We start from the raw sequence: 25,464 nt of genomic DNA, 5'->3' as shown, positions 1-25,464 counted from the left end.
TTGTTGGACCTTTGAGATCAAAGAGGCTAAGAGAGATTCAGTGCTGTAGTTGGGTCTGAATCCATGTTGGTAGGGAAGGAGAATGGAGAATCTCTCAAGATAGGATGAGAGTTGGGTGGCTATGATAGATTCCAGCATTTTGGTCAGGAGAGGAATGTTGGCTATTGGGCGATAACTGGAAGGAGTGGAGGGGTCCAGATCAGCTTTTTTCAAGAGAGGGGATAAGGAGATGCGTCCCATTTCTGTCGAAAATAGGCCTGAGAGAAGGGCGGAGTTTAAGAGTTTGGTGAGAGATGAGATGGCCTGAGCTGGAATGTTCTCGTATAAGTAGGAGGGGAAAGGATCTAAGGAGCAGTTGCAAGATTTTAACTTGAGGCAGAGTTTAGAGACTTGGGAGTCGGAAACGGGCTCAAAGGCGGTCCAGGATCTATCGGCTGGGATATGGTTGGCCTCGGTTAGATTAGGTGTGGAAGTAGTGAGCACCAGAGAGTTGTAGGCGGGGGTTGGGGGAAAGGAGCATCGTAAGGTAGTCACTTTCTCATTGAAGAATTTTGCAAGATCGTTGGCGGATGGAGAGGAGGGGAGTGAGGAGGAATCGTGTTTAGAGGATATGGAACGCCAAATATTGAACAAAGTGTTACTTTGGTTGTTGGAGCTGCAGATTTTGTTGCTGTAGTAGTTCTTCCTTGATTTTTTTTAATTCGGTGTTGTAGAACTTAATGGAAGTCCTCCAGGACTGTCTATCAGTGGGGGATTTGGATTTTTTCCATTTTCGTTCTAGTGTTCGACATTTCTGCTTTAGTTGTCTGTGGAGGGGAAAGTACCAGGGGGCCTTGCGGGTGTAGGAGACCGTTTTGGTGGATAGGGGGGTAAGGGAGTGGTAGGTGGTTTCAGAGAGGGTGATCCAATTGTGCCAGTTGGATTCAGGGTTTGGAGGGTTGTGGATGGTGGGAGTTAGGTTGAGGAATTTGGCCCAGAACAAATCGCTCGCAATTTTTTTCCGGAAGGTGATAAGATTGGGAGAATGAGGGGGGGGGGCTCGAGGTGGGACATGAAGATGGGGAGGCAGAAAGCCCCTAGGAAGTGGTCGGACCAGGGGACGGGGTCCCTGTGAGTGTCGTCGATCGAAGTTTTGTGTTCGGAGAGGTCGATGAAGCTGATGATGTCTGAATGTCCTTTTTCATGGGTTGGGGAAGAAGCCGGGGGGGGGGGAAGCCTAAAGAGGTGAGGAAGTTGATGAGATCAGATGCATCCTTGTTGGTAGTATCGTTTAAGTGAAGATTAATATCCCCAATGATTAGTAATCTTTGAAATCTGAGGAAGGCGTTTGTAATGGTCTCAAGGATGAGGTCAGAGGATTTGTTCCAGGGGGATGAAGGTGGGCGGTATAAAAGCAGGATACCTAGTGGGTGCGGGTGGAGCTCATCATTGACAGAGGCTAGCATGTATTCTAGGGAAGCCTGGCTACCCTTATCAAGAAGTTGGACGTCGAAGAATGATTTATGGAGGAGTGCAAGACCACCTCCTTTCCGGTTGATTCTGGGGGAGAAGAGGCCTTGGTAACCGTGGGAGCAGAGTTCACTTTGAGAGAAGTCGTCTTTTGCGATCCAAGTTTAGGTGATGAATAAGAAACCGGGATTGAGATCTTCAAGAAGATCCTTCAGAATTTGTGTTTTGTTGCAAGCGGATCTGGCGTTGCAGTATAGAGATGGGACTGGGGTGAGAGAGTCTGAGGTGGGGATGGGGGGGTTGGCAGGGTGAATGGGCTTTAGGGAGGCGTGATTGATTCTTTGGGGTTTTTTTTGGAGGGGTGGCTTCTGGTGCGCAAAAGCGTGGGGATTTTGGCACCAGGGTAGATAGGACTGACAGTGATGGGGTTCAGTAGGTTAGGGGAGGGAGGGTTCAGGCAGAGGGAGATATTGGAGGATGAGCAGATGAGGAGAAGAAGGATCCATAGGTGTGGCTTCATGGTGGGGAATTGGAGGGCTTTTGAAGGGATGGGAGATGAGAGTAGCGGAGGTTTGCAATTGAGGAGGGCAGGACGATTGGGCAGGACTATCCTATGCCACGGCAGAATCTACCTTAGGGTGTTCAAAACTGCTGAAGCAAGAGCCAGTGGAGAAAGCTTAGACATAGCTTGAGAGAGCCAGAAAGAGCAGCCTGGGCATCCTATTGTCCTGTAACCAAACCAAGAAGCTGTGAATGGGATGGAAAAAAGAGTTTGTTTTTTTGCTCTTGCAGAACCAATAAAATGGTGGACAAAGCCATGCTGAAAAGGCCTGTTGATTAAGGGATCCTCATCCAAATCCAAGCTCTAAGGGTGACTGTGTTGACCAGTTCCAGCAAAGGTTTCAGTCGGATACAAAATAAAAGCAGCGTCATAATATCTCCTCGCCAAAAGAGTCCCCAGACTCGGAACATAGGCATTGGGCACTAAACTCCAGAACGGCTTCTGGGCAAGATATTTCCCTAAAATCATGGACCTAGGACGGCTCCCTAGCCCTGTAGGACCTGAAAGAGGAGAAGCCCGAAGCTCCTGCCCCCTCCCCCAGTGCACTGCGGCATACAGTATACAGTCCCAGATCCGGCGCCAATCCAGTGCAATCAAGGCAAACATTCAACAGACTAGGGGCTGGGGAGTCCAACCCAAATCATTTTTAATCAAATCGAGGGGTTTTGAGGCAGAAATAAAACTTTGAAAAAAAGATTAATTAAAATCCAAGATGGCTATAGCCAGCAAATTTGCGCCAAAAATGGCAAAAAATAAACAAAATCCAAAAATAAAAAATAGTGATTTGGGGTCTGGTTAGGTGAGGAACCTAAAACCCTACCCTCAGAAACTGTGGGAAAACAAGTTTAAACACATTTTATAAACCATCCCCAAAGTTCAGCATTTTCACACAGCAACTGAAGAAAAGGATTTTCTTCCTCAGAATAGCTCCAAATTGACCAGACTTTAAAATCTTCAGATTGCTAGTCGTCCAGACATCAACTGTAACCTCCACCACCACGGATCCTCTCCATGTGACCGGGGGCAGGAAATGCAGCTTGCACCTTGAAACCCGGGTGATTTTCATTCATGATGCATACAGCCTGCGCTTAAACCCCTGACAAGGTCAGTGGGCAAGCAAACTCCCAGGGGAATAGACCCCCAAGTTAAAGAATGGTGGCGCATGACAGGCTGGCTCCACAAATCCACCAAAATTTCTCCATGAAGCAGCAGTCCGAATTTGCAGGACTACATCTTTTTCTCGAACAGAGGACCACCGGAAAGGGGTCTCAAAGGAAATGAAGCGAAAAAGAAGAAAAAAAAGCAGAGCAGTTCAAAAGACTTCTGTACGGATTGCTTACAGAAATTGAAATTGTAGGGGGCTCTAACTTACTCTCTAAGGTAAGAGGAGCACATGCTCGGAAAAGTGTCTGGATTTCTGCAACTTCCGGATTATGGGAAGGGATTGAACACCTAGTGTATGGAATCCGGAAGAGACGTAAAAGAAATCCAAGTTATGAGGGCCACAGACTGAAGGTTGGTATGCAGAACAGACCCCCTCATTCATAATGAAGTCAGAAAACATTTAGATGTCCAAGGTTCTTCAGAGGACAACTTCATAAAAAAGTGGGAACCATACTTGCCTTGGCCAATAAAATGTGATGAGGATCATAGTTCTCCAGTCCTGCTTGAGTTTCAGCAAGATCTCCCCTATAAAAGGGACTGGAGGGTATGCATAAGAAAGGCACTTTCCCCTCTTCAGGAGGAATGTTAGCCTGCCATGTGATCTGAGTCAGAAAGACAATACTGAGAAACTTTGCTGTCAAGATGTGTAGCAAAGATCCACTGAGGAGGTGCTCCACTCTTAGAAGATCTTGTGTGCAAATACCATACAACAAGACCACTTATCGGTTGCATCACCCTGCTCAGTCTGTACACTAGCTAGTTGTTTTTCCCACCAGGTATGTGGCTCCAAGTACCATGCCATGGCTGGTAGCCAACTACCACATCTCAACTGCTTCCTGAACCAAGGAGTAGAATCCCATACAAAGGGTAGGATACTGTATACAATTTTGGTGGTAGGATCCCATACCCCCTGCTTCTTGAGATAGTGCATGGCAACCTAACTGGATCACAGCAAATTGGCTCAATGGCCAATCTCTGAAAGCCCTTAAAGTGTTACATATTGCTCGCAACTCCAGGAGACTGATGCAAAATTGAGCCTTCTGAGCAGACTAGTGGCCCTGTGTATGAAGTCCACCTACATGAGCACTCTATTCCAGTTTGGATATATATGTGGTCAAAAATTTTTTGGAATTTAGAATGAAAATCCCTAAGTCAATCTGTATTTTCCATCAGAGAAAAGGACTGCTGAAAATCTGGGATATCAGAGATGGCATCCTTCAGATCCTCATGTCCTGACACCACTGGGAAGCCAGAGTTTAATGAGCACCTTGCATATGAAAGCGTCCCATGAATGTGATATGCACCATGGAGGCCATGTGGCCCAACAACCTCACTATCTGCCATACTGTGACCTGCTGGCTGCTGTGAACCTGACCAGTGATGCAAATAAGAACACCTGCTCTTACTTAAACAAGGTAGGCTCAAGCCTGAAACATGTCTAGTAAAGCTCCAATGTGCTCCAACTGCTGCACTGGAAGCAGGTAGGACTTTGGGTAACTGATTACGAACCTAACACCTCTGCATTGATCTTTGACTACCTTTCTTTGATGTACTCTTTATCAGCCAATCATCCAGATAGAGAAACACATAACTCCCAAACTGCATCCTTCCTGACCAGGATGAACAGACATATGCAGAAATGTTTTCAGAAATTAGGGAGACTAAAGAACTGGGTAACTTTTTTTTTTTAAGTTCAGTAAATTTTTATTGAATTTTTACATAACACAACAAATATCATATCAGATATCATAATCACAAGATGCAAGATAAAAGTGCAGCAATAACAATAACTAGTAACAGCATAATTATGCAGATCATATAAGAAAGATATCAAAGAGGCATCTAGTGACTCTGAAAGGAAAGAAAGAAGAAAGAAAATAAGAAAATAGATAATAAATAATAAATAAATAAATAAATAAGGTAAGGGAAATAGATAAAGTAAAATAGAAGTAACAAAGCCAAAAGTAAAAAAAAAACTATCCTAGGAAGTAACATGGCAGTGGATAAGTTGTGGTGAAATCGAACATCGTTACTAATAGCCATGAGTAAAACCCAAAAAGAGAAAGATGTCAATAGATTTAAACTAATGTGGAGATTAAACAAGCAGTGCATGGAGATATATTGTAGTGTCCAAGGGAATGTTGTGTCATTTCAAGCATGAAGTTCAACTTCTGGAATGGTATGGAGAGAGAGAATAGTCCAACACTGGTGCCCCCACATCTTTTCAAATCTGCATAAGGCGTGGGATCTTTCAGCAGCAATGTGTTCATATTTGGCCACTAGGCAAACTGTGTTCCACCAAGTACCATATTCCGTGGCTGCCAAGTTTTTCCAATTTGAAAGAATTATTTTGATAGCCACAAGAATAAGCAGATGTAACAAGTCATTTTCATTTTTAGTTATAGGTAATTGACCCAGTTCACCTCCAAAGATGAGTATGGTGAAAGAGAGTGGGTGGGTGATATGAAATATTGAGCAAATATCAGACCATATTCTTCTCAAGTAACTATGATGTAAGGGACAGTCGTATAGCATATGGTGCAAAGAACCGTCATAATTGCCACAAGTCCAACATTTGTCCTTGGACTTGGGACTAATTTTAGATAAGCATTGAGGGGTCCAGTAAGCTCTGTGTAGCAGAAGAATGATGTCTGACGATATGTGGCAGAGTGACATATTTTAGAGGGTCTTGACCAAAGGATTCACCATACATCTTCCAGAACTTCCATGTCTATTGCTTGGTTCCATCTATTTTCAAGGTCCATCAATCTCTGTGTCTTCTTTTGCCTAATTAGTTTGTACCATTGAGCCGCTTCTTTATGATTAGCTACCATGGATGAACAAATTTTGATGATATCTGGAGTTTCATTTGTTAGGTACATTATTTTCATCATCAACTGTAGTGAGTGCTCGAGTTGAAGCCATTGATAATGGCAACTGGGGGATAAATTATGTCGTGCAACAAGTACATTATAAGGAATCCATCCATTGCCATCTTTCAAGTGTTTAACTTGCCAAATGCCAGCACGCTGCCAATTCTTCCAGTCAACAGTATTATTCTGGATCCTGATGCAATCATTTCTCCATAATGGAGTGTATAAAGTAGACGACAAGTGGACATGCAGTAGGGTCTCGATCTCTTGGAAGACTTGTTTCATTGATGAAAGTATGTGATCCATAGCTCTCTCAGTCTTAGATAGGGATAGAAACGGTAGGGAAGGAAGCGAATACAGCCCATATCTTTCTTCCTCAAATCTACACCAGTTACCATTCAAGTCTGGCCCTTCTCTATGTAGAATCCAGCGGGTGCCTTGACGCATCAGGAAGGGACAATGGTAATCGAAAAAAATCGTGGAAATTTACACTTCCTTCCATCTTAGAAGCCTTCAATTTTTAAAAAATAATCCTTGGTACCCCTTTATGCCAAAGGTATTGGGTTAAAGCAGCGTCAACTTTTTTATAAAATTTAGGTGGCAAGAAGAATGGTAACATACTCAGCGTGTAATTGATTTTCGGAATTATGATCATCTTCATGGATTCCATCCTCCCCTACCATGAGAGTTTTAATGGCGTCCATCGTAGGGTTAAGGAATTAATGAGTTGCAATATGTGCAAAGAGCACAATTCTATAGTCTGAGCTATGGAGTTACCAAAATTTATACCTAGATATTTTAACTTGTGAGGTGACCATTGGAAATTATGGTGTTCAACATCTGATTTCTGAACAAAATTATTCAATGGCATGAGTTCAGTCTTACTTGTGTTAAGTTTATAACCAGAGACTTTGGCCTATTCCTCAATAGTCGTTATCAGAGGCTGTAAAAAATCAGGAGTGGTGTATATTAGGACATCATCGGCATAGGCCGAAAATTTCACTTCCATCTGGCCACATTTTACTCCTTTAATTTTAGGATTGTTACGTAATGAGAGAAGCAGAGGTTCTAAAGCCAAATTAAAAAGAAGCGGTAACAGGGGGCATCCTTGCCTAGTGCCTCTAGTAGAATGGAATGAAGATGAGGTCAAACCGTTGATACGGATATTAGTGGTAGGAGCAGTGTAGAGTACCGTATTTTCGCGGATATAACGCGCACCCGTGTAAAACGCGCACACGGGTATAGCGCGCAGAAACCACACTTGTATGTACGGAAACTTTTGTATACAGCGCTCATGGGTATACCGCGCATGCTGCCCGACTCTCCTCTGGCCACCCCGACTCTCCTTTCGCTCTCCCCGACTCTCCTCTGGCCACCCCGACTCTCCTTTCGCCCTCCCCGACTCTCCTCTGGTTGCCCCGACTCTCCGTTCACCTGCCATGACTTTCCGTGCACTGCCCCGCCTCTCCGTGCGCTGTCCCGACCCGGAGTTTTCTCAGCAGAATTTCCCAGACCACCTCTTCCTCTCAACACATTGACACGCTAGTGGGTTTATTTTATAGCTTTTTCACTCCCTTCGGTCTGCCTGTCCCCCTTGAAGTCCTGTCCCCCCTTGAAGTCCTGTCCCCCCTTGAAGGTCTGCCTGTCCCCCTTGAAGGTCTGCCTGTCCCCCTTGAAGTCCTGTCCCCCCTTGAAGGTCTGCCTGTCCCCCTTGAAGGTCTGCCTGTCCCCCCTTGAAGTCCTGTCCCCCCTTGAAGGTCTGTCCCCATCCTGAAAGCCTGATGCCCCCCCTCGACGTCCGATTCTTCTCCCCCCTCGGCAGGACCACTCGCACCCCCACCCCGAAGGACCGCCGACTCCCCGACAATATCGGGCCAGGAGGGAGCCCAAATCCTCCTGGCCACGGCGACCCCCTAACCCCACCCCGCACTACATTATGGGCAGGAGAGATCCCAGGCCCTCCTGCCCTCGACGCAAACCCCCCTCCCCCCCAACGACCGCCCCCCCCAAGAACCTCCGACCGCCCCCCCAGCCGACCCGCGATCCCCCTGGCGACCCCCACGACCCCCCCACCCCCCTTTCCCGTACCTTTGGTAGTTGGCCGGACAGACGGGAGCCAAACCCACCTGTCCGGCAGGCAGCCAACGAAGGAATGAGGCCGGATTGGCCCATCCATCCTAAAGCTCCGCCTACTGGTGGGGCCTAAGGCGCGTGGGCCAATCAGAATAGGCCCTGGAGCCTTAGGTCCCACCTGGGGGCGTGGCCTGAGGCACATGGTCGGGTTGGGCCCATGTGCCTCAGGCCGCGCCCCCAGGTGGGACCTAAGGCTCCAGGGCCTATTCTGATTGGCCCACACGCCTTAGGCCCCACCAGTAGGCGGAGCTTTAGGATGGATGGGCCAATCCGGCCTCATTCCTTCGTTGGCTGCCTGCCGGACAGGCGGGTTTGGCTCCCGTCTGTCCGGCCAACTACCAAAGGTACGGGGAAGGGGGGTGGGGGGGTCGTGGGGGTCGCTAGGGGGATCGCGGGTCGGCTGGGGGGGGCGGTCGGAGGTTCTTGGGGGGGGCGGTCGTTGGGGGGGGGGGGGTTTGCGTCGAGGGCAGGAGGGCCTAGGATCCCTCCTGCCCGTAATGTAGTGCGAGGTGGGGGTAAGGGGTCGCCGTGGCCAGGAGGGTTTGGGCTCCCTCCTGGCCCGATATTGTCGGGGAGTCGGCGGTCCTTCGGGGTGGGGGTGCGAGCGTCCTTCCGGATGATGAATCGGGCGTCGGGCAGGGTGTGAAATATGTAAAAAAAAATTTGTATACCGCGCTCAGGCATATAACGCGCGAAGGGTATGCGCGGTACGTAAAAACGCGTATAATGCGCGCGTTATATCCGCGAAAATACGGTACTCTAATCATATTGATGAACTCCTGTTCAAAACCAAACCATTGTAGAGTGTCAAAGATGAAATCCCATTCAACCTGGTCGAATGCTTTTTCTGCATCCAATGCAAGCACCAGGGATTGACATTGATTTGCATATTTAATCACATTTGCAAACATTGTAGCATTATCACTTGCAAGTCTGCCCGTCATAAATCCATTTTGTTCCGATCCAATTAATCTGGATAGTATTGCCTGTAAACGGAAAGCGAGGATCTTTGCGTATAACTTCGCATCAACATTTATTACTGATAATGGTCTATAGATAGGAATAAGTAGAGGATCTTTCCCCGGTTTAGGGAGAACTATCCTCTGTGAATGTACCTGATACTTGATCAGAGTCAATTAAATGATTGAAAAAAAAGCAAGAAGATGAATATTCAGCAGATCTTGAAAAGTACTGTAGAATTCTGAAGTGAGACCATCTGGGCCCGGCGATTTCTTTTTTGCCATCCCAAAGAACTGGGTAACTAACATAATAATAATGGGTGGGATTTCAATTACCCTAATATTGGATGGGTAAATGTAACATCATAGCATGCAAAGAAGGTAAAATTTCTTCATGAAATCAAGGGCTGCTTTATGGAGAAGCTGGTTCAGCAATCAATAAGAGGCAAAGCAATTCTAGACCTAGTTCTTAGTGGAGCACATGAATTGGTGAAGGGTAAATAATGGGCTCCCTAGGGGTCTGTGCTGGGTCTGCTGCTTTTTAACATATTTATCAATGATCTAGAGATGGGAATAATTAGTGAGATAATTAAATTTGCTGATGCAGGGTGAGCATCAGTCCCTGAATCTCCTGCCATGCTCGAAACCGATGTCAAACCAAAAGGTTTATCATACTGGATTTATCAGGCTTTTAGTGACCTCTTTTACATATATAGATAGAGTTCACAACAAATGTCCCAATGCTCAGAACCTAGACACTAAATATACTAATTATGGGGTTAGAGCCTGAAATGATCCAGTTACATCAAGTACAGTTCTTGAAGCTGCTCGGCACCCTCTTTGACATGGAGGGGGAAACAGTCGGCACAAAGTCAAAAGGCTCAATGGCCTGGGGACTTGAGTAAAAAAGTATACCGAAAAATGTTGACACTCCCCTAGGCAGAAAAGGGCATCAAAGTGGCCCAAAGGCCAAAAATTAAAAAACTGATGGAATTTAATCAAACTCGAAGGAAATACTGAAAATCAATAAAAATGAAAAATTTTTAAGCAAAGAAGAAAATAATATCGAGAAGGTACAAAAAAATAGTCCAGAGTTTGATGTCCTGAGAAAATACTGAAGATACAGCTTTTAAGCTCCACAGAAAATTTAGAACTGATAATACTGCGAGATGATATCAGGTGGGAAGGCACCTGCACACATACAATAAGGGCATTGCCTAAAGATTTAAAGTGACAGTGCACTTGGTAGTGTCCGTACTAGGTTCCATGAATGACATCACCCACATGTGAGAATATAATTCCTGCTTGTCCACAGAGAATGATGGTTGCTCAAAGAGGAGTCAAAATTAGAATAGCCACCTAAGAAACTGGACTACTAGAATTTTTTTTAATCAGATTTATGAAAAAGAGAGGCATTTTTGCATCCCCTGACTACTATACATTTCAGAATGCATAAAACAAATTAAAGGAATAAAACGGTCATGTCCTGGAGAAAGAAAGAAGTTCATGTCTTTTAGACTGAAAGCTAAAGCAAAGATTTGATTTACCTCTGAATGAACTCTCTGTATGTGTGACTGAAGATTGCCTTTCTGGGAAAAAGCTGCAGGGCAAAATGCACAAGCATGGGGTTTTTCACCAGTATGTTTTATCATATGGGTTTGTAATGCCCCCTTCTGGTTAAAGGCTTTTCCACACTGAGCACATTTAAATGGTCTTTCACCTACAAAAGTACAGTAATGATAAAAATATCAGTTTGGCAACTAGACAGATCTTGTTTATGAATTATTTGCCAACTATTTTAAAAATTATAACAGCACTACTCTTATAAGAAAATTTCATTATTGCCAATAGCTAAACATCTTAAATTTTACATAGTTATTTCTATCTAGCAACTGATCAGCAGTAATTAAGATCTAAGTAACAATGCTTTAATTTAACCAACAGCTTTCAAAACTGCATACATAATTTGCTACCATTTTCCTTTGAGCATAAAGGAAATAAGATGCACAGTACTTACAATGATTCCATATTTCTATTACCTTGTTTACTATTCAGTCCATAGATACTAGAATTAGTACTTAATAGGTGTAAATGAAACACCAATGATAGAGATTTCACTATGTAACATGATTTTTGTTCCTGTGCAGTAAGTATAATTTTCCTAATTGCTTATGCCTAAAAAGTATAGAAAACATCTGTTATTTCCATAAAACTTTGCTTTTGTGACCAGGCTAGTCAAATTTTGCAATTTGCATTTAAAATGTAAAAACACCAAATTTTCATTGTTTCATTTTTATGATGCAACAGAGGAAAGGCCCTGCCAGGGCTGGCCACAAGCTGCCTGTTTACAGCACTGCTTCTGCTGCTTCAGGAGAGCCACAGGTAAAAATACCAGACCCATGGGAGGGGGAGGGGAAGAGAGGTGAACCAAAAGTCTGTGGTAGAGAGGAAGGCACATGGATGCTGGACCTGCAGGGTAAAGGGATGTCAGGTCAAAACCGCGGAAGACAAAGGCGCGCGCTGAGAACTGAGCGCAGCGCGGAGGCGCGCACCAAAGAAAATAACTGTTTTTAGGGGCTCCGACGGGGGTGGGTGGGGGGGAACCCCCCCACTTTACTTTATACAGATCGCGCCGCGTTGTGGGGGCATTGTGGGGGTTTGGGGGGTTGTAACTCCCACATTTTACTGAAAACTTCACTTTTTTCCCTAAAAACAGGGAAAAAGTTAAGTTTACAGTATAATGAAGGGGGTTACAATCCCCCAAACCACCCACAACGCCGCCGCAATCTGTATTAAGTAAAGTGGGGGGACTCTCCAACAAAACCCCCCATCGGAGCCCCTAAAAACTGTCATTTTCTTCGGCGCGCGCCTCCATCTAGCGCTGTTGTCGGCGCGCGCCTTTGTCTTCCTCGGTTTTGTCTATGAACCGGGTAAAGGACAGGAGAGGGGAGATGGATGAATGCTAGACCCATAAAGTGTGTGTGTTGGGGGGTGGGGAGAGAAAGTGACCCAGAACAGAAAGGAGAGTGGGAAGAAAGGAAGGAACAGATGCTGGACCTACAAGTGGGGGTGGGGGATGATAGAGAGATGAAGAGAGATGAAGAGAGAGTGACTCAGGCCAGAAAGGGGAGGTAGGAAGGAAGATAAAACTGTTTTTATAGTAACTCTCAAGCAATCAGTTTAGAATTTAATGTGTGATGAAAACATGCTATTTGTGCACTCTTTGGAAACAGAATTCTATTTTTAAATTTCTAATGCTATTTCTGGAGTGACAAACTAGATTCAAAATGGCAGCAAAGTAATGCAGTTGCTTAAAACAAGTTAAGCAACATATTTGTAAGCAATACTGCAGAAAGACTGTCAGGGAAGGTTTGCCAATTTGTGAATCATACCCAAAATCTGCAACAGAGTAGACAACTTGGAAGGTATAACTAACATGAGGCAGGATCTAATAAGTTTGAGGAATGGTCTCAAATTTAATAACTAAGCCTTAATGTGATGCAAAAACCCAAGAAACACAATATATGGCAGTGATCTTCATTAATGTTTAAGCTGGGATCACTGCGGAGCCTAACAGCCTGCGCCCAAACCCCTGCAACCCAATAGACGAGCAAAGCTTCTTGGGGTCCAGATCCCAAGCTCCACAATAGTTTCTGCAGGCTGACCAACAGGTAACACAGAGAGATTGGTTTCAAATCTGCATCTTCTCCCCTCGACCTAGGGAGCTCTGGAGCACCGAACACCACCAAAACACATTGAAAAACACTGAAAATAATAATAAAAAAATATATACAGAGCAGATCAGAAAGACTCCTTCCGGCTCATGTATGGAAGGAAAAACTGAAGGGGGCAGCAGAGCCCTCTGGTGAAGGAGGAGGAATCAAAAACCTGAAATGGATTTCTTCTGCTCAGCTTGCAAGCATGGGGGTAATGCCCTATCATCCAGAATGACACATCTATAGCACTAGACAAATAAATAAAGAACTGACTATCTGAGAAAAGTAGTTTCATTTGAGAACTTTTGAAAAGTTAAAAAAAATTATTTCTGGTTAAATCTATCTTAATGAATTCAATATTATTCTTCTCAAGTGATGTGCATAATCTCTATAGAAAATATGACTTCACATCTATAAATCTCAAGAACAAGGATATTAAGTGGTGTCTTGACACCTACGTATCTCTATTTTTCACACTGTAAAATTTTACAATGATCAGTAACGGTAAAAGATTAAGTGGGCCTTGAACGACATTAATACTTCTACCATCAAATAAATGTCAAAAACGTTTTTGGAAAGATATGGAATGAAACAAATATATTTCAGGTACAAGGGTGACCTCTTGTGTACTTAGCTGTAACTTCAAGAAAAATAAAGAACTGTAAAACCTGAGGTAATCCAGAAAATACCTCTCCTGTGGCTTTCACTGCATTATCATTATGACAAAGAATTGTAAGTTTAAGCTAAAATAAAGATTTAAGGGGTCCTTCAGTTAGTGCATCGACATTAGCATGCACTAACTGGTTAGCACACAGATGATGTGTGAGCCCTTACTACTATCAAAATAACATGGTAATGTTTAAAACATGGCCATTAGTAAAATAATTTTTTTTAAAAAATCTAGGTTTTTATGGCTGCAATAGAAATGGCCTTAGCATTCAGGAAAAACTTACATAAGAGTGTGCTAAGTCCAATTTTTACCTCAGCTTTCTAAAAGGACCCATAGAAAATTTCTGATGGAACAATATAAAAAAAGAAAAACGTTGACTTGCCATTAATACATTTTGGAATAACACTAGAAATAGGGAATTCATGAACACAATCCAAAAATGAGATGTACCATTTATTTTTATTTGTTGAATTTATAGATGATATTTGCAATAAAAGTTTCAAGTAAGTATAAGACCCAGAAATATCAAAGAATTGACAAGTTAATTTAATCATGTATTTTTAATGGGTATAACTAATGGGCAGACTGGATGGACCGTTCAGGTCTTTATCTGCCATCATTTACTATGTAACTATCCTCCTCTTCTACAAAACTGCGCTAGCGATTTTTAGCGCAGAGAACCGCGCTGAATGGCCCATGCTGCTCCCGACGCTCATTGAGTTCCTATGAGCATCGGGAGCAGCACGGACCATTAAGCGCAACTCCCTGCGCTAGAAACTGCTAGCACGGTTTCGTAGAAAAAGGGGTATATGTTACTATGTATGCACAACTGGGTAACTCTTTCCGGGACCACGTACCGAGCTCTTGCCCCTTTATCCACAAAACCCATCTCCTACTCCCACAAGGCTCCCTGGTATCTCCCATACCACAGGGAATTAAAACAGAAATGTCGAGCCTTGGAGCGAAAATGGAAAAAATCGAAATCCCCTTCAGACAAACAATCCTGGAGAGACAACATCAAGTTCTATAACACCGTATTAAAAAAAGCTAGGAAGAATTTCTATGGAGATAAAATCTCCAGGTCAAAAAAACAAAATAGTACACTGTTCCACATCTGGCGCAACCTAATTTCAAAAAACGACTCCCCCTCCTCCCCCTCCCTTCCATCCCCTAATGACCTAGCCAAATTTTTCAACAAGAAGATCACTACCATAAAGAGTTTGTTCCCCCCAGCTGTCTCTTACAATTCTCTTCCTTCGAATGACTCCAACCCTATCCCTGCTGACAGATCATGGACTTCCTTCGAACTCGTATCCGAACCCAGATCTCTAAACTTTGTCTCAAACTTAAATCCTGCAAATGCATCCTAGATCCTTTCCCATCCTACCTTTACGAAAACATTCCTGCGCAGGCCATCTCTTCTTTTACCAGCCTTATAAATAAAATTTTACTATCGGGCCTGTTCTCCACAGAAATGGGACACATTGCCTTATCCCCTCTTCTGAAAAAAGCCGATCTCGACCCTTCCTTACCATCGAACTACCGCCCCATAGCAAATATCCCTCTTTTAACTAAACTGATAGAGACCATAGTCGCTACTCAGCTCTCCGCTTACCTAAAGAGATTCTCCATTCTCCAACACTACCAATACGGATTCAGACCCAATTTCAGCACCGAGTCTCTCCTAGTCTCCCTAATTTCAAAGGTGCAGCAACTACACTCTCGAAACAAATTTGCTGTTCTACTACAATTCGATCTCTCCACGGCTTTCGACGTCATCCACCATGACATACTAATTTACCAACTCTCTGAGATAGGAATAGACTCCTTCGTCCTAAAATGGTTCTCAAACTTCCTTCACTCTCGTTCCTACATTGTCAACACAAACGGTTCCAGGTCCGCTCCATGGACACCTTTTTGCGGTGTCCCACAAGGTTCTCCCCTATCCCCTATTCTCTTCAACATTTATATGACCTCCCTGAAGCTCCTCAAACTTTCCCCCCTTGAAACAATATACACATACGCTGACGATATCTTAATCCTCCTCGAAACAGACCAGAACCTCACAAACCTCCAAGATAACATTACATCATGTATAATGAGACTTCACGCCTGGTCACTCTCGGTACAGATGAAATTAAATGAATCAAAAACATAATTACTCTGGCTCGGCCCAAAATTAGAATACCTGCCCACCCTCTTCACACTACCCACAGGCTCTTCTCTACACCTTGAGTTCTCAAGCAAGGTCCTCGGCATCATTATCGATTCTTCTCTCTCCCTCAACGATCACCTCAATTCCTTGGCAAAATCATGCTTTTTCAGCCTCCACATGCTAAGGAAAGTAAGATTCTACTTTCACCAAAAACATTTCACCGTCCTTGTACAATCCATCATCCTCTCCAAACTCGACTACTGCAATGCCATTTATTTATGCCTAACAAAAAAAAAAAAATCTTCACGGACTCCAGCTTATCCAAAATACAGCAGCCAAGCTGATTTTTGCAAAACACAATTTTGACCATGTCTCTTCTCTCCTTACCAACCTCCATTGGCTCCCAGTGCTTTCCAGAATTCATTTCAAATGCTCCTGTCTGGCTTTCAAGATCATTCACGGCATCCTTCCTCCCCTAATCCCACTATCCTTTAACGCCTCGAGGCCTGCTACGACCAGATCCGCCCACAGACATAAACTATCCTTCCCCTCTCTACGCGGTATTCTCTACGCAGGCAAACTGGAAAATTCCCTCCTCTCCAAAATCACGGGCCTTTGGAACGATCTCATAATCCCGCTGCGGAATCTGGGCTCCCTCCAATTATTCCGTAAACAACTGAAAACCTGGCTTTTTTCTAACATATAACATTTCTTCTCCTGTTTATTTTCCCTCTGTTCATATGCTTTTGTAAATCTTTCTCCTCTCTCTCCTTATATTTTTAAGCTTTGTAAACCGTGCCGAGCTCCACTTCCGTGGAGATGATGCGGTATATAAACTTAAGGCTTAGTTTAGTTTAGTTTAGTTTAATATAAATAAATACCAATGTAAATATAAGAATGATAACATATTTGGATTGTTTTATTGCCATGTTATTCAAAATAACACAAACTAAGAGGTACATAATCAAAACGGAAATATGTCTAAAAACCCGCTTAAATCAGCACTTGGCCAATTAAAAAGACAGGTTGTTCAAGGGCTGATAATCAAAACAGGTTTAAGACATATCTAAAAGCAGCTTAGGCCTTTTCACTGTCACTTTACGTCCAGAGTGAAAAGAGGTGTTTTTTTAAAGAATGGTCAAGACAGGAGGTAGGCAGGATGTGGGCCGACCTAGACTTAGTCATCCTGCAGAGATGATCAAAAGTTTAATGAGACTTCCGAGACGGAACTTATACGTTCTGACTTAACGCAATTTAAAAACAGGTCTAAATGCCCAGAAGGTATCCAAGGTGACCAGATAACCACTGCAGGGACAAAGTACAGACCCCCACACACTCCCCCAGTGATCACTGATCCCCTCCACCCACTGCCATAAAAATATGAATAAAAAAGTACATACTTGCCTCCAGAACATCAGCACCAGGCATAGGAAAGCCTAGTAGAACCGCACAGAGAGGGTTTAAGTAGTATGGGGGGCTAGTGAACCATAGAGAGGAGGACCCAGGCCCATAAGCCACTCTAACCACTGCATTCATGCTAGAAAATGTACACCCACCAAAACCCCCCCAAATCCTACTGTACTGCCATACAGGAGGCACCCACAGCAATAAGGGCTATTGGGGTGGTACACAGGTGGGTATAGTAGGTTTTGGTGAGATGTTTATATGGCATCCTTTTTGTGAAGTTCACAGCAATGCCCTGTAAGGTACCCCATTACTCTGTTGCCATGTCTGGGTGGCCAGTCCATCACTTTCCTGACCCTTCCCAAGTCCAAAAGGTCTTGTTCTAGGCATTTTTGACTTGGACAAATTTTTGGATGAGAATGAGGTATAAAGATAGATGACTTGAGCCCCGATTCACTAAAGTCAGCAATCATCGCTAAACCTGTTTTTACAGGTTTAGCGACGATCACCGCTAACTGACCCGATTCACAAAATGGCCTACTGCCTGTTTTTCCCCTTGACCGCCCATTTTCCAATCCGGACTTATAAACCCCCATGCAAAAGAGCCAAGTGATTGATTCATCAACATTTGCTTCGCTATATAAAACCCTACTGCTGTACACGAAAAATATTTGCCCAATAAAAAAAAAAAAAAAGAAAAACCCACCCCGGCAGAAGCCCTGACAGCAGTGACAGGAGGCTGCTTCTCCTGTCACTACTGTCAGGGTTCTGCACTGACTCAATCGCTTACTGAGCGATTGAATTGGTGAGTTTGCATGCAAATGATATGCACCTCCGTGCTAATAATTTCCATGCAAACTTGATAGTGAATCAATCGCTGTTTGAAAATCAGCCAGAAAATTGGCCAACAGCGATTGAGTCGCTATCTTTAGTGAATCTGGGCCTTGGTGGTTTGGATGATCAAATGGCTGGATGTAGAATGAAGATGAATCTTGAAAAAATATATATATTTTGGACGTATTTTTCGAGAATGCACTTTTGGCGTTTCTGACTTTGGACGACTAGCGTTCTAGGCCCAAAACGAACTTAAACGGTTTTTTTTATTATGCCATTCCACGTAAGTAATGAAAGGATTAGATTCTTACCTGGATAATATTCTTTCTGTTAATACACACAAGAGTCTGTACATTAGATGTTCAATCCGTGTACTTGTGAATTGTTTGCAGAAGGATGTCAATCACATCTTTCAGCAACTCCTTCTTCACCAGTGGAGTATAACACCCTCTTCAATTTGCACCAAAGCAATTGCTTTTCAATGTAACAGAAGAGGAGAGGAGGAGGGGCACAGGGAACTTCCCCAGAGATATCATACATCTTTTCTCCAGCACAATGAGAAGAAGGGAAGCCAGTTGTCCCCCTCACTGCACCAAGAACAGCCTGCTCTCCCGCCCACTTCCTCAGGCAATCATTTTGCCTTCCTGCCCTTTAAAGGGCTCAGATATAGCACCGGGCCATCTTCTCTCCAGCATAGTGAGGGGAAGCTTCCCAGCTGACTTCACACTAGCTGTCATTTCACCTTAGTTCGGTGTGGGAGCTTGCTCCGTCCTGTCTCCGCATGCAGCATCAAGCTTTTTTTAAAAAGCTCAGCGCCAAGCTTCCCAGCCGACTCCACATTAGCAGACATTTCATCTTACTTTGGCATGGGAGCTTGTTCCGCCCTATCTCTTACATGCAGCGCCAAGCTTTTTTAGCTCAGTCAGTTCTATAATTCTTTCCCCCCATTAGCTGTTAGATTGGACTTTGTGATTTCTGTTAATTTTCACCATGAAGTTACCTCTCTGGCTTCTTTCTCTCTTACTCTGTCTATGTTTTAATCCTACTCATTGTGCAAATTCTCTATCCCCCAAGGTACTTGGCTTCAACAGTAACAGTGTGATCTGTCCTGGCCTTAGAATTCCCGTACTGGTGTGTACTAGAAATTATTCTTCTTTAAAAAACCTTTCCGGGATGTCAATTATGCCTCTCTAAAGCTTGTACCAATTACTAACTTACCTAGTCTAGCCTCTGACTCTCTTACTCCTGTCCCGATAATATATTGCAATGCCAGATCAGTATGCAACAAGGTTCAAATACTAAATGACCTACTAGGGGATCTTGATCCTTGTTTCTTGTGCATTACTGAATCATGGATTGCTAAAGATGATTTATTTACTCAAAATGAGCTCTGTTCCCATGGCTATTGAGGTCTTTTCTCTTCCAGAAACTGCTGGAAAGGAGGTGGTTTGGCACTTCTCTATAAATCATTTTTCAATGTACAGCTTCTTGAAAAAGGTAGAAATGCATCGCTAGAATATATGCTAGCTACTGTTAACTATGAGCTCTCCTGCCACGCATTAGGTATTCTGTTATTTTATCGTCCCCCGATTCCTTGGAATAAATCTTCTGAACTAGTATTCGAGACCATAACAAGTGCTTTCCTAAAATTCCAGATACTATTGATTATTTGTGACAATCTTCATTTAGATGATAACGCTAATAAGGATGTTATCAAATTCAGCAGTTTTCTCACCTCTCTGGGTTTTCTTCCTCTTAAGTCCACTCCAACTCATGAAAAAGGGCACTCTCTCGATATCATTAGCTTTCTTGATCTTACCAATCATAAAACTTTAGTTGAGGATGTTCGTTGGGAACAAGTTCCAAGGTCTGATCATTTTCTGGGTGCCTCCTGTCTTCCTGTTTTTATGTCCCATCTTGGGGCTCAATCTTGTACTCCAAAACTTATTACCGTCCAGAAAAAAATTGCGAGTGAACAAATTTGGTCCCAATTTCTCAAACAGTTTGCTTTCTCCCTCAGGCCGATGCCTCAGAAGTCAACTGGCACAATTGGGTAAACCTTTCTGAGTCCACCTATTGTTCACTGGCTCCTCTATTGACTAAAACTGTTTCTTACTCTCGTAAAGCTTCCTTATCACAGAGAACTGAAACAGAAATGCCGAGCACTGGAGCATAAATAGAAAAAATCAAGATCTGCTGACAGACAGTCATGGAGGGATAATATCAGGTCTTATAATGCACCATTAAAAAAGCTAGGAAAAAATTTCTACAGTGATAAAATTATCAGATCCAACAATCAAAGTAGCACCTTGTTTAACATCTGGACCTCGTTAACTACCAACAATGACTCGTCAATACACCCTTCCTCCCCAGTAGCGGATGACTTAGCAAAATTTTTTAACGAAAAGGTTGCTGTTATAAGAGACTCTTTTCCATCATTAGTTTCTTATAATTCTCTGGTGTTGGGTTATACTAATCCAATCACAATTCCAGCAGATAGAATCTGGACAGCCTTTGAGTTTGTATCTGAGGTCCAGGTTGTAAACCTGTGTCATAAATTAAGATCCTGCAAATGTGCTCTGGATCCATTCCCTTCATATCTATATGAGAAAATTCCTACTCAGGTCATTTCATCTCTTACCAAATTTATTAATTCTGCCTTATCATCAGGTCTTTTTACTGCAGAGACGGGTCACATTGTTCTGTCCCCACTATTGAAGAAAGCTGACTTAGATCCATCCTCACCATCTAGCTATCGACCTATCTAATATAATAAAACGCTAGGCCGCGCATGCGCACTTCCTATGTGTGCGCCGGTTTTCCGTGAGCTGTAGCAACACATAGGAAGTGCGCATGCGCGGCTTACGCTCTGTCCTGCTCCCTGTTGAAAGACGCAGCGGTCGCCGCCTCTCCGCTCTCTCTCTTCCTCCCCCCCGCGGTCCCCACTCAATTGACGCCCATACAAATCAATAAGATGCGGAAGCTGGGCCCGTGTAGGTTGGGATCGCCTCATGTCTGCTTTACACCCTCCCCACAAACATCAGCAGGGTAGGCTGCATCCGTCAGATGGGTTGTGTTAATCAGAGGTTGTTGACAGGAGTCTCGGCCCGATTCGGATGGCAGCGCTGTATGCCTGCACCAAGTGTAACCTAGCGGTTCCCGTTCAAAGGGGCAGCAGCTGTGCAAGGTGAAGGCCGGCAGATAGGGGCCACGCTCAGTCTGTGCAGCCTCCCGGTCTCGGGGGTGACTTTCTCCTGGATCTCCCGGCACAGGGCTCACATGCGCTGGGGGAAACCCGATTAGTTGCATCGTTAGTATCACTGAGGAGGCGGTCGCTTGCACGAGATCAGTACGAGATTTAGTCCCAGGCCCTTAAGGTGATTCAGCCACAGGGCCAGAAGAAGACAGGGAGAGAACTGGCTTGCCCCACTGGGGGGGAGGGGATTTTTGATTTAATGCTGGCGCCTACACTAGGAACTTTCCAGTTCATGTAGCAGAAACAAAATGAGATTTGGAAACCTTGACTTCTGATTCTCAGCCTGTTTTTTCTAACTGGGGCACGAGGAAGTTAACAGATGCAGTGAGGAAAGAGTTAAAAGGGGGCTTGGAACAAGGTTACACATACACACAAATAAGTAAATAAAAATCTGGTGAATTAGAGACAAAGAAATAAAGACAGACAGACAGAAAGCGGCCAAGGAAAGAGAGACTAGTAGTGAATATTCCTCTACTGACCAAAATGTTAGAGTCCATTATATCCGCTCAGCTTTCATCATATTTAGAAAGATTTTCCATTCTTTTATCTTGCCAACATGGATTCAGACCTAATCTCAGTACCGAATCTCTACTGATCTCACTGATCTCTAAGGTTCAGCAATTGCAAGCACGCAATAAGTTTGCAATTTTGCTACAATTCGATCTATCGGCGGCCTTCAACGTCATTCACCATGATATTTTGATTTACTAACTGGTTTTCAAAATTCTTACGATCTCGTTCATATACTGTTAATATGAATGGAACCATGTCATTCTCTTGGAAGCCTTTATGCGGAGTCCCGCAGGGATCACCTTTATCACCTATTCTTTTCAACATCTACATGACTACTTTGAAACTTTTCCATTTATCTCCCTGTGAAATACTATTTACGTATGCAAACGACATCTTTGTTCTCCTTGAGATTGACTCGAACCTCACTAACTTCATTGGGAATATAATAGAATGTATAATGAAACTTCAGTCTTGGGCCCTTACTGTTCAAATGAAACTGAACGAGTCCAAAACAAAGTTACTTTGGCTTGGCCCAAAATTAGAGCAGCTACCTTTGTCCATTCTGTTGCCTTCAGGATCCTCACTGCAGATTGAATTCCCAAGTAAAGTTCTGGGTGTCATTATAGATTCAACACTTTCATTCACCAAATATCTTAATTCTATGGAAAAAAAATGTTTTTTTAGTCTCCATATGTTGAGGAAAGTGAGATCCTGTTTCCATCATCAACACTTTGCTGTCCTTGTTCAATCAATCATCCTTTCGAGGCTGGATTATTGTAATTCGGTCTATTTAAATTTGAAAAGCTGTCAAAAATTTTAACTGATCCAGAATACTGCTGCTAGGCTTATCTTTGCAAAAAGTAAATTTGATCACGTCTCTCCACTCCTGCAAAAACTTCATGGCTTCCAATAATTTCCAGGGTTTATTTTAAATGTGCCTACTTAACATTTAAGATCTTGCATGGCATCCTTCCTTCTTTAATTCCCCTGTCTTGGAATTCTGTAAGAACTGGCATTACCAGATCTACTCAAAAATGTAAATTGTCCTTTCCTATGCTGAAAGGTGTTACCTACATTGGCAAATTAGGAAAGTCTCTATTTTTCAAAATTACTGAGCTGTGGAATGATTTTCCTATTCAACTGCGCGATCTGAGCTCTTTCCAACCATTTCGAAAACATCTGAAAACTTGGCTATTTTCAAAGTTGTAAATTCCGCTCCTCGGAGGACGGATCCTCCACTATTGATGACGCCTCCATATCAAATCTCTTTGCCACCTTCTATAAAACTTTATACTCGTCGTCTACGACCTCTTCCTCTTTTTCTAGCACTGAATTTTTCAAGGGCATCTCTCACCCCTCCCTAGATACCTCCCAAGCTACCATCCTCGGTGCTCCTATTTTAGAGAGCGAAATACTAGAGGCCATTTAATCCCTTCCCTCTCACAAATCGCCTGGGCCTGATGGATTCCCGATTGAATTTTATAAAGCCTTCTCAGCTGATCTTGTTCCACTGCTGAAACATTTCTTTGATTATCTTTTTTCCCATCCTTCTGATCAGGGTTGCTTTGCGGAAGCTCACATTATAGTTTTACCTAAAGCTGTTAGAGATGTCACCCAAGTGGTTAATTATCGACCCATCTCTCTGCTTAACACTGACTGTAAGATTCTGGCCAAGATCCTGGCTCTACGATTGGATAAAGTTCTAGGTGGTCTAATCCATCCTGACCAAGTTGGTTTCATGAAATCCCGCTTTATTGGGGAAAATGAACGCACTTTTCACGCCGCTTTGAACATCGCCCACTCTTCTGCTGATCCATTGATTGCAATCTCCCTAGATGCCGTGAAGGCCTTTGATATGGTGGAGTGGGATCATCTTTTTGCTGCTGTCCATTGGTTTGGCTGTGGTTCAGACTTTGTACAATGGATTTGATTAATGTACACCAAACCCTACTCTAGGCTACGAATCAATGACTCTTTATCCAGCCCTGTATATCTTCATAGAGGCACCAGACAAGGTTGTCCCTTGTCTCCGCTTCTATTTAATATAGCCCTTGAGCCTCTTCTACTGGCCATCCGTCAACATCCTCTCTTAACGGGAGTCCCGGTAGGCTCCTTTCAAGTCAAAACATTAGCATATGCTGACGATTTACTCATATTTCTGGCCCTACACCTATGCCCCACCCCAGCTGAGCAGCTCTCTTTCTCTATATCTCCCCCAGAAGTCTAGCATCTCCACCCACTTCCTGTCCCCCTGCCATCCTCTTTTGTGCACTGGAGTCACAGCTTGTGTCAAAACCAAACTCAGCACAGCAGTGGGCTTTCCAGCACCATGCATTCATGGCCTGCTAGGTAAAATCTCTCTGCAATCTTCCTGTTGGAGGGGCAAAGAAATGGTAGGCCTAAAGCACATGGGCATGGATTCTCAAAGATTTGCTGCTGCTTACCAGCTTTGCTGGCACCAAACTGCTTTCCCTTCTCTCATCTGCTATACATCCCCACTCTACTCCTCTCCAGTCCCAGCACTGCTATGCAGCAAGATATTTCTTTTCCAGTTTTCTGCAATCAATTATGTGACTATGTGTACCTACAGTTTGCTAATAAGTGCACAAAGAGGTTAAAGGCCAGCAAAAGTGCATGACAATTGACAGAAAATCTCAGTACTTTTTATGCTGTCATACTACCAAAAGTGGTGTGCACATAAAGACTAAAAAGAATTCTCTCTATGAAGATGTTTCAAGCTAGAAAACAGACAATTTAACTTTCAAGATCATGTCTTACCTGTGTGTATCCTAATATGCCGTGTTAACTGGCTGGGCTTCTGGAAGGTCTTTCCACAATGTGGACAGGAGTAAGAAAATCCACTTCTGTCAATATTCCTATTATAAGATCTTGTACTTGTTACCCTGTTAATGTGCAAAGAGAATTATTATTTTTAAGATCTTATCTTAATGTTGACACAAAGTTGTTTACCAATTTCTTTAGACCAACAGTAAAGCACAGCAGATATTCTCACGTGTGGGTTATGTCATCCATGGAACACAGTACTGATAGTGAAAAAAGTGTACTGTCACTTTAAAATTTTCAAAGTCTCATGACTGCCCATACCACACATCTGCTGATGCCTTCATGTCTGATGTTGGCTGGCATGGCCATCAGTTCAGTAAAAAAGCTAAGAAGCCAACTAGGGGAGGAGAGAGGGTCGTGAGAATATCTGCCTGCTATCCTCAGATAACACTTGTTACAGGTAACTGTGCTTTATCCTAGGACAAGGCAGCATATTCTCACTTGTATAACTCCCTAGATCAGGGGTGTCAAACTCAAATCATATAAGGGGCTGAAATCTAAAACACAGGCTAAGTCGCAGGTCGGAATTTTTATTAAGATACTTATCCCCTCCTTTGCTAACACACAGTGTGGACCCCAGCGCCAGCGGCTGATTCGACGCTCACAGGACTTCTGTGAGCGTCTGATCAATTGCTGCCGCTGGCGCCAAAACCCATGCTGCGCGCCAGCAAAGGAGAGGGTTAGTCTTCGTAGAAGTATAGGGATACAACCTCTCCAACCCCACGCCGGCTACAAAATAAATAAAAATGACTTTTCTTCTCTTTTAGGTCCTAGTTCATGCTTGCTGTCTAACACCAGCTCTGGCAGGATCACATTTCAAACCTGACATATTGTAATCACAAAATAGAAAATAAAATTATTTTTTCTACCTTTTGTTGTCTGGTCATTTTGCTTTTAGTCCCAATTTCTCTTTCTGATTTTGTCTATCTTCT

The 25,464-nt window shown here is 43.4% G+C and overlaps 1 protein-coding gene across 2 annotated transcripts in view; it reads right to left on the bottom strand.

Annotated features, from left to right (window-relative positions):
- ZNF236 (zinc finger protein 236) overlaps nucleotides 1-25,464 on the bottom strand; it is a 348,597-nt gene that overhangs the window by 239,751 nt on the left and 83,382 nt on the right. For both annotated transcript variants that reach the window (XM_033934375.1, XM_033934376.1), the window contains exons 5-6: nucleotides 24,467-24,591; nucleotides 10,688-10,860 (exon numbers count right to left, since the gene is read on the bottom strand). In XM_033934375.1, coding sequence (XP_033790266.1) covers nucleotides 10,688-10,860; nucleotides 24,467-24,591 — 298 coding nt within the window. The remainder of the gene's footprint in view (nucleotides 1-10,687; nucleotides 10,861-24,466; nucleotides 24,592-25,464) is intronic.

This window comes from Geotrypetes seraphini, chromosome 2, assembly GCF_902459505.1.
Source record: "Geotrypetes seraphini chromosome 2, aGeoSer1.1, whole genome shotgun sequence".
NCBI classification, from domain to species: domain Eukaryota; kingdom Metazoa; phylum Chordata; class Amphibia; order Gymnophiona; family Dermophiidae; genus Geotrypetes; species Geotrypetes seraphini.
Note: the sequence above shows the minus strand (reverse complement) of the source record. Positions and strands in the feature narration are given on the sequence as shown.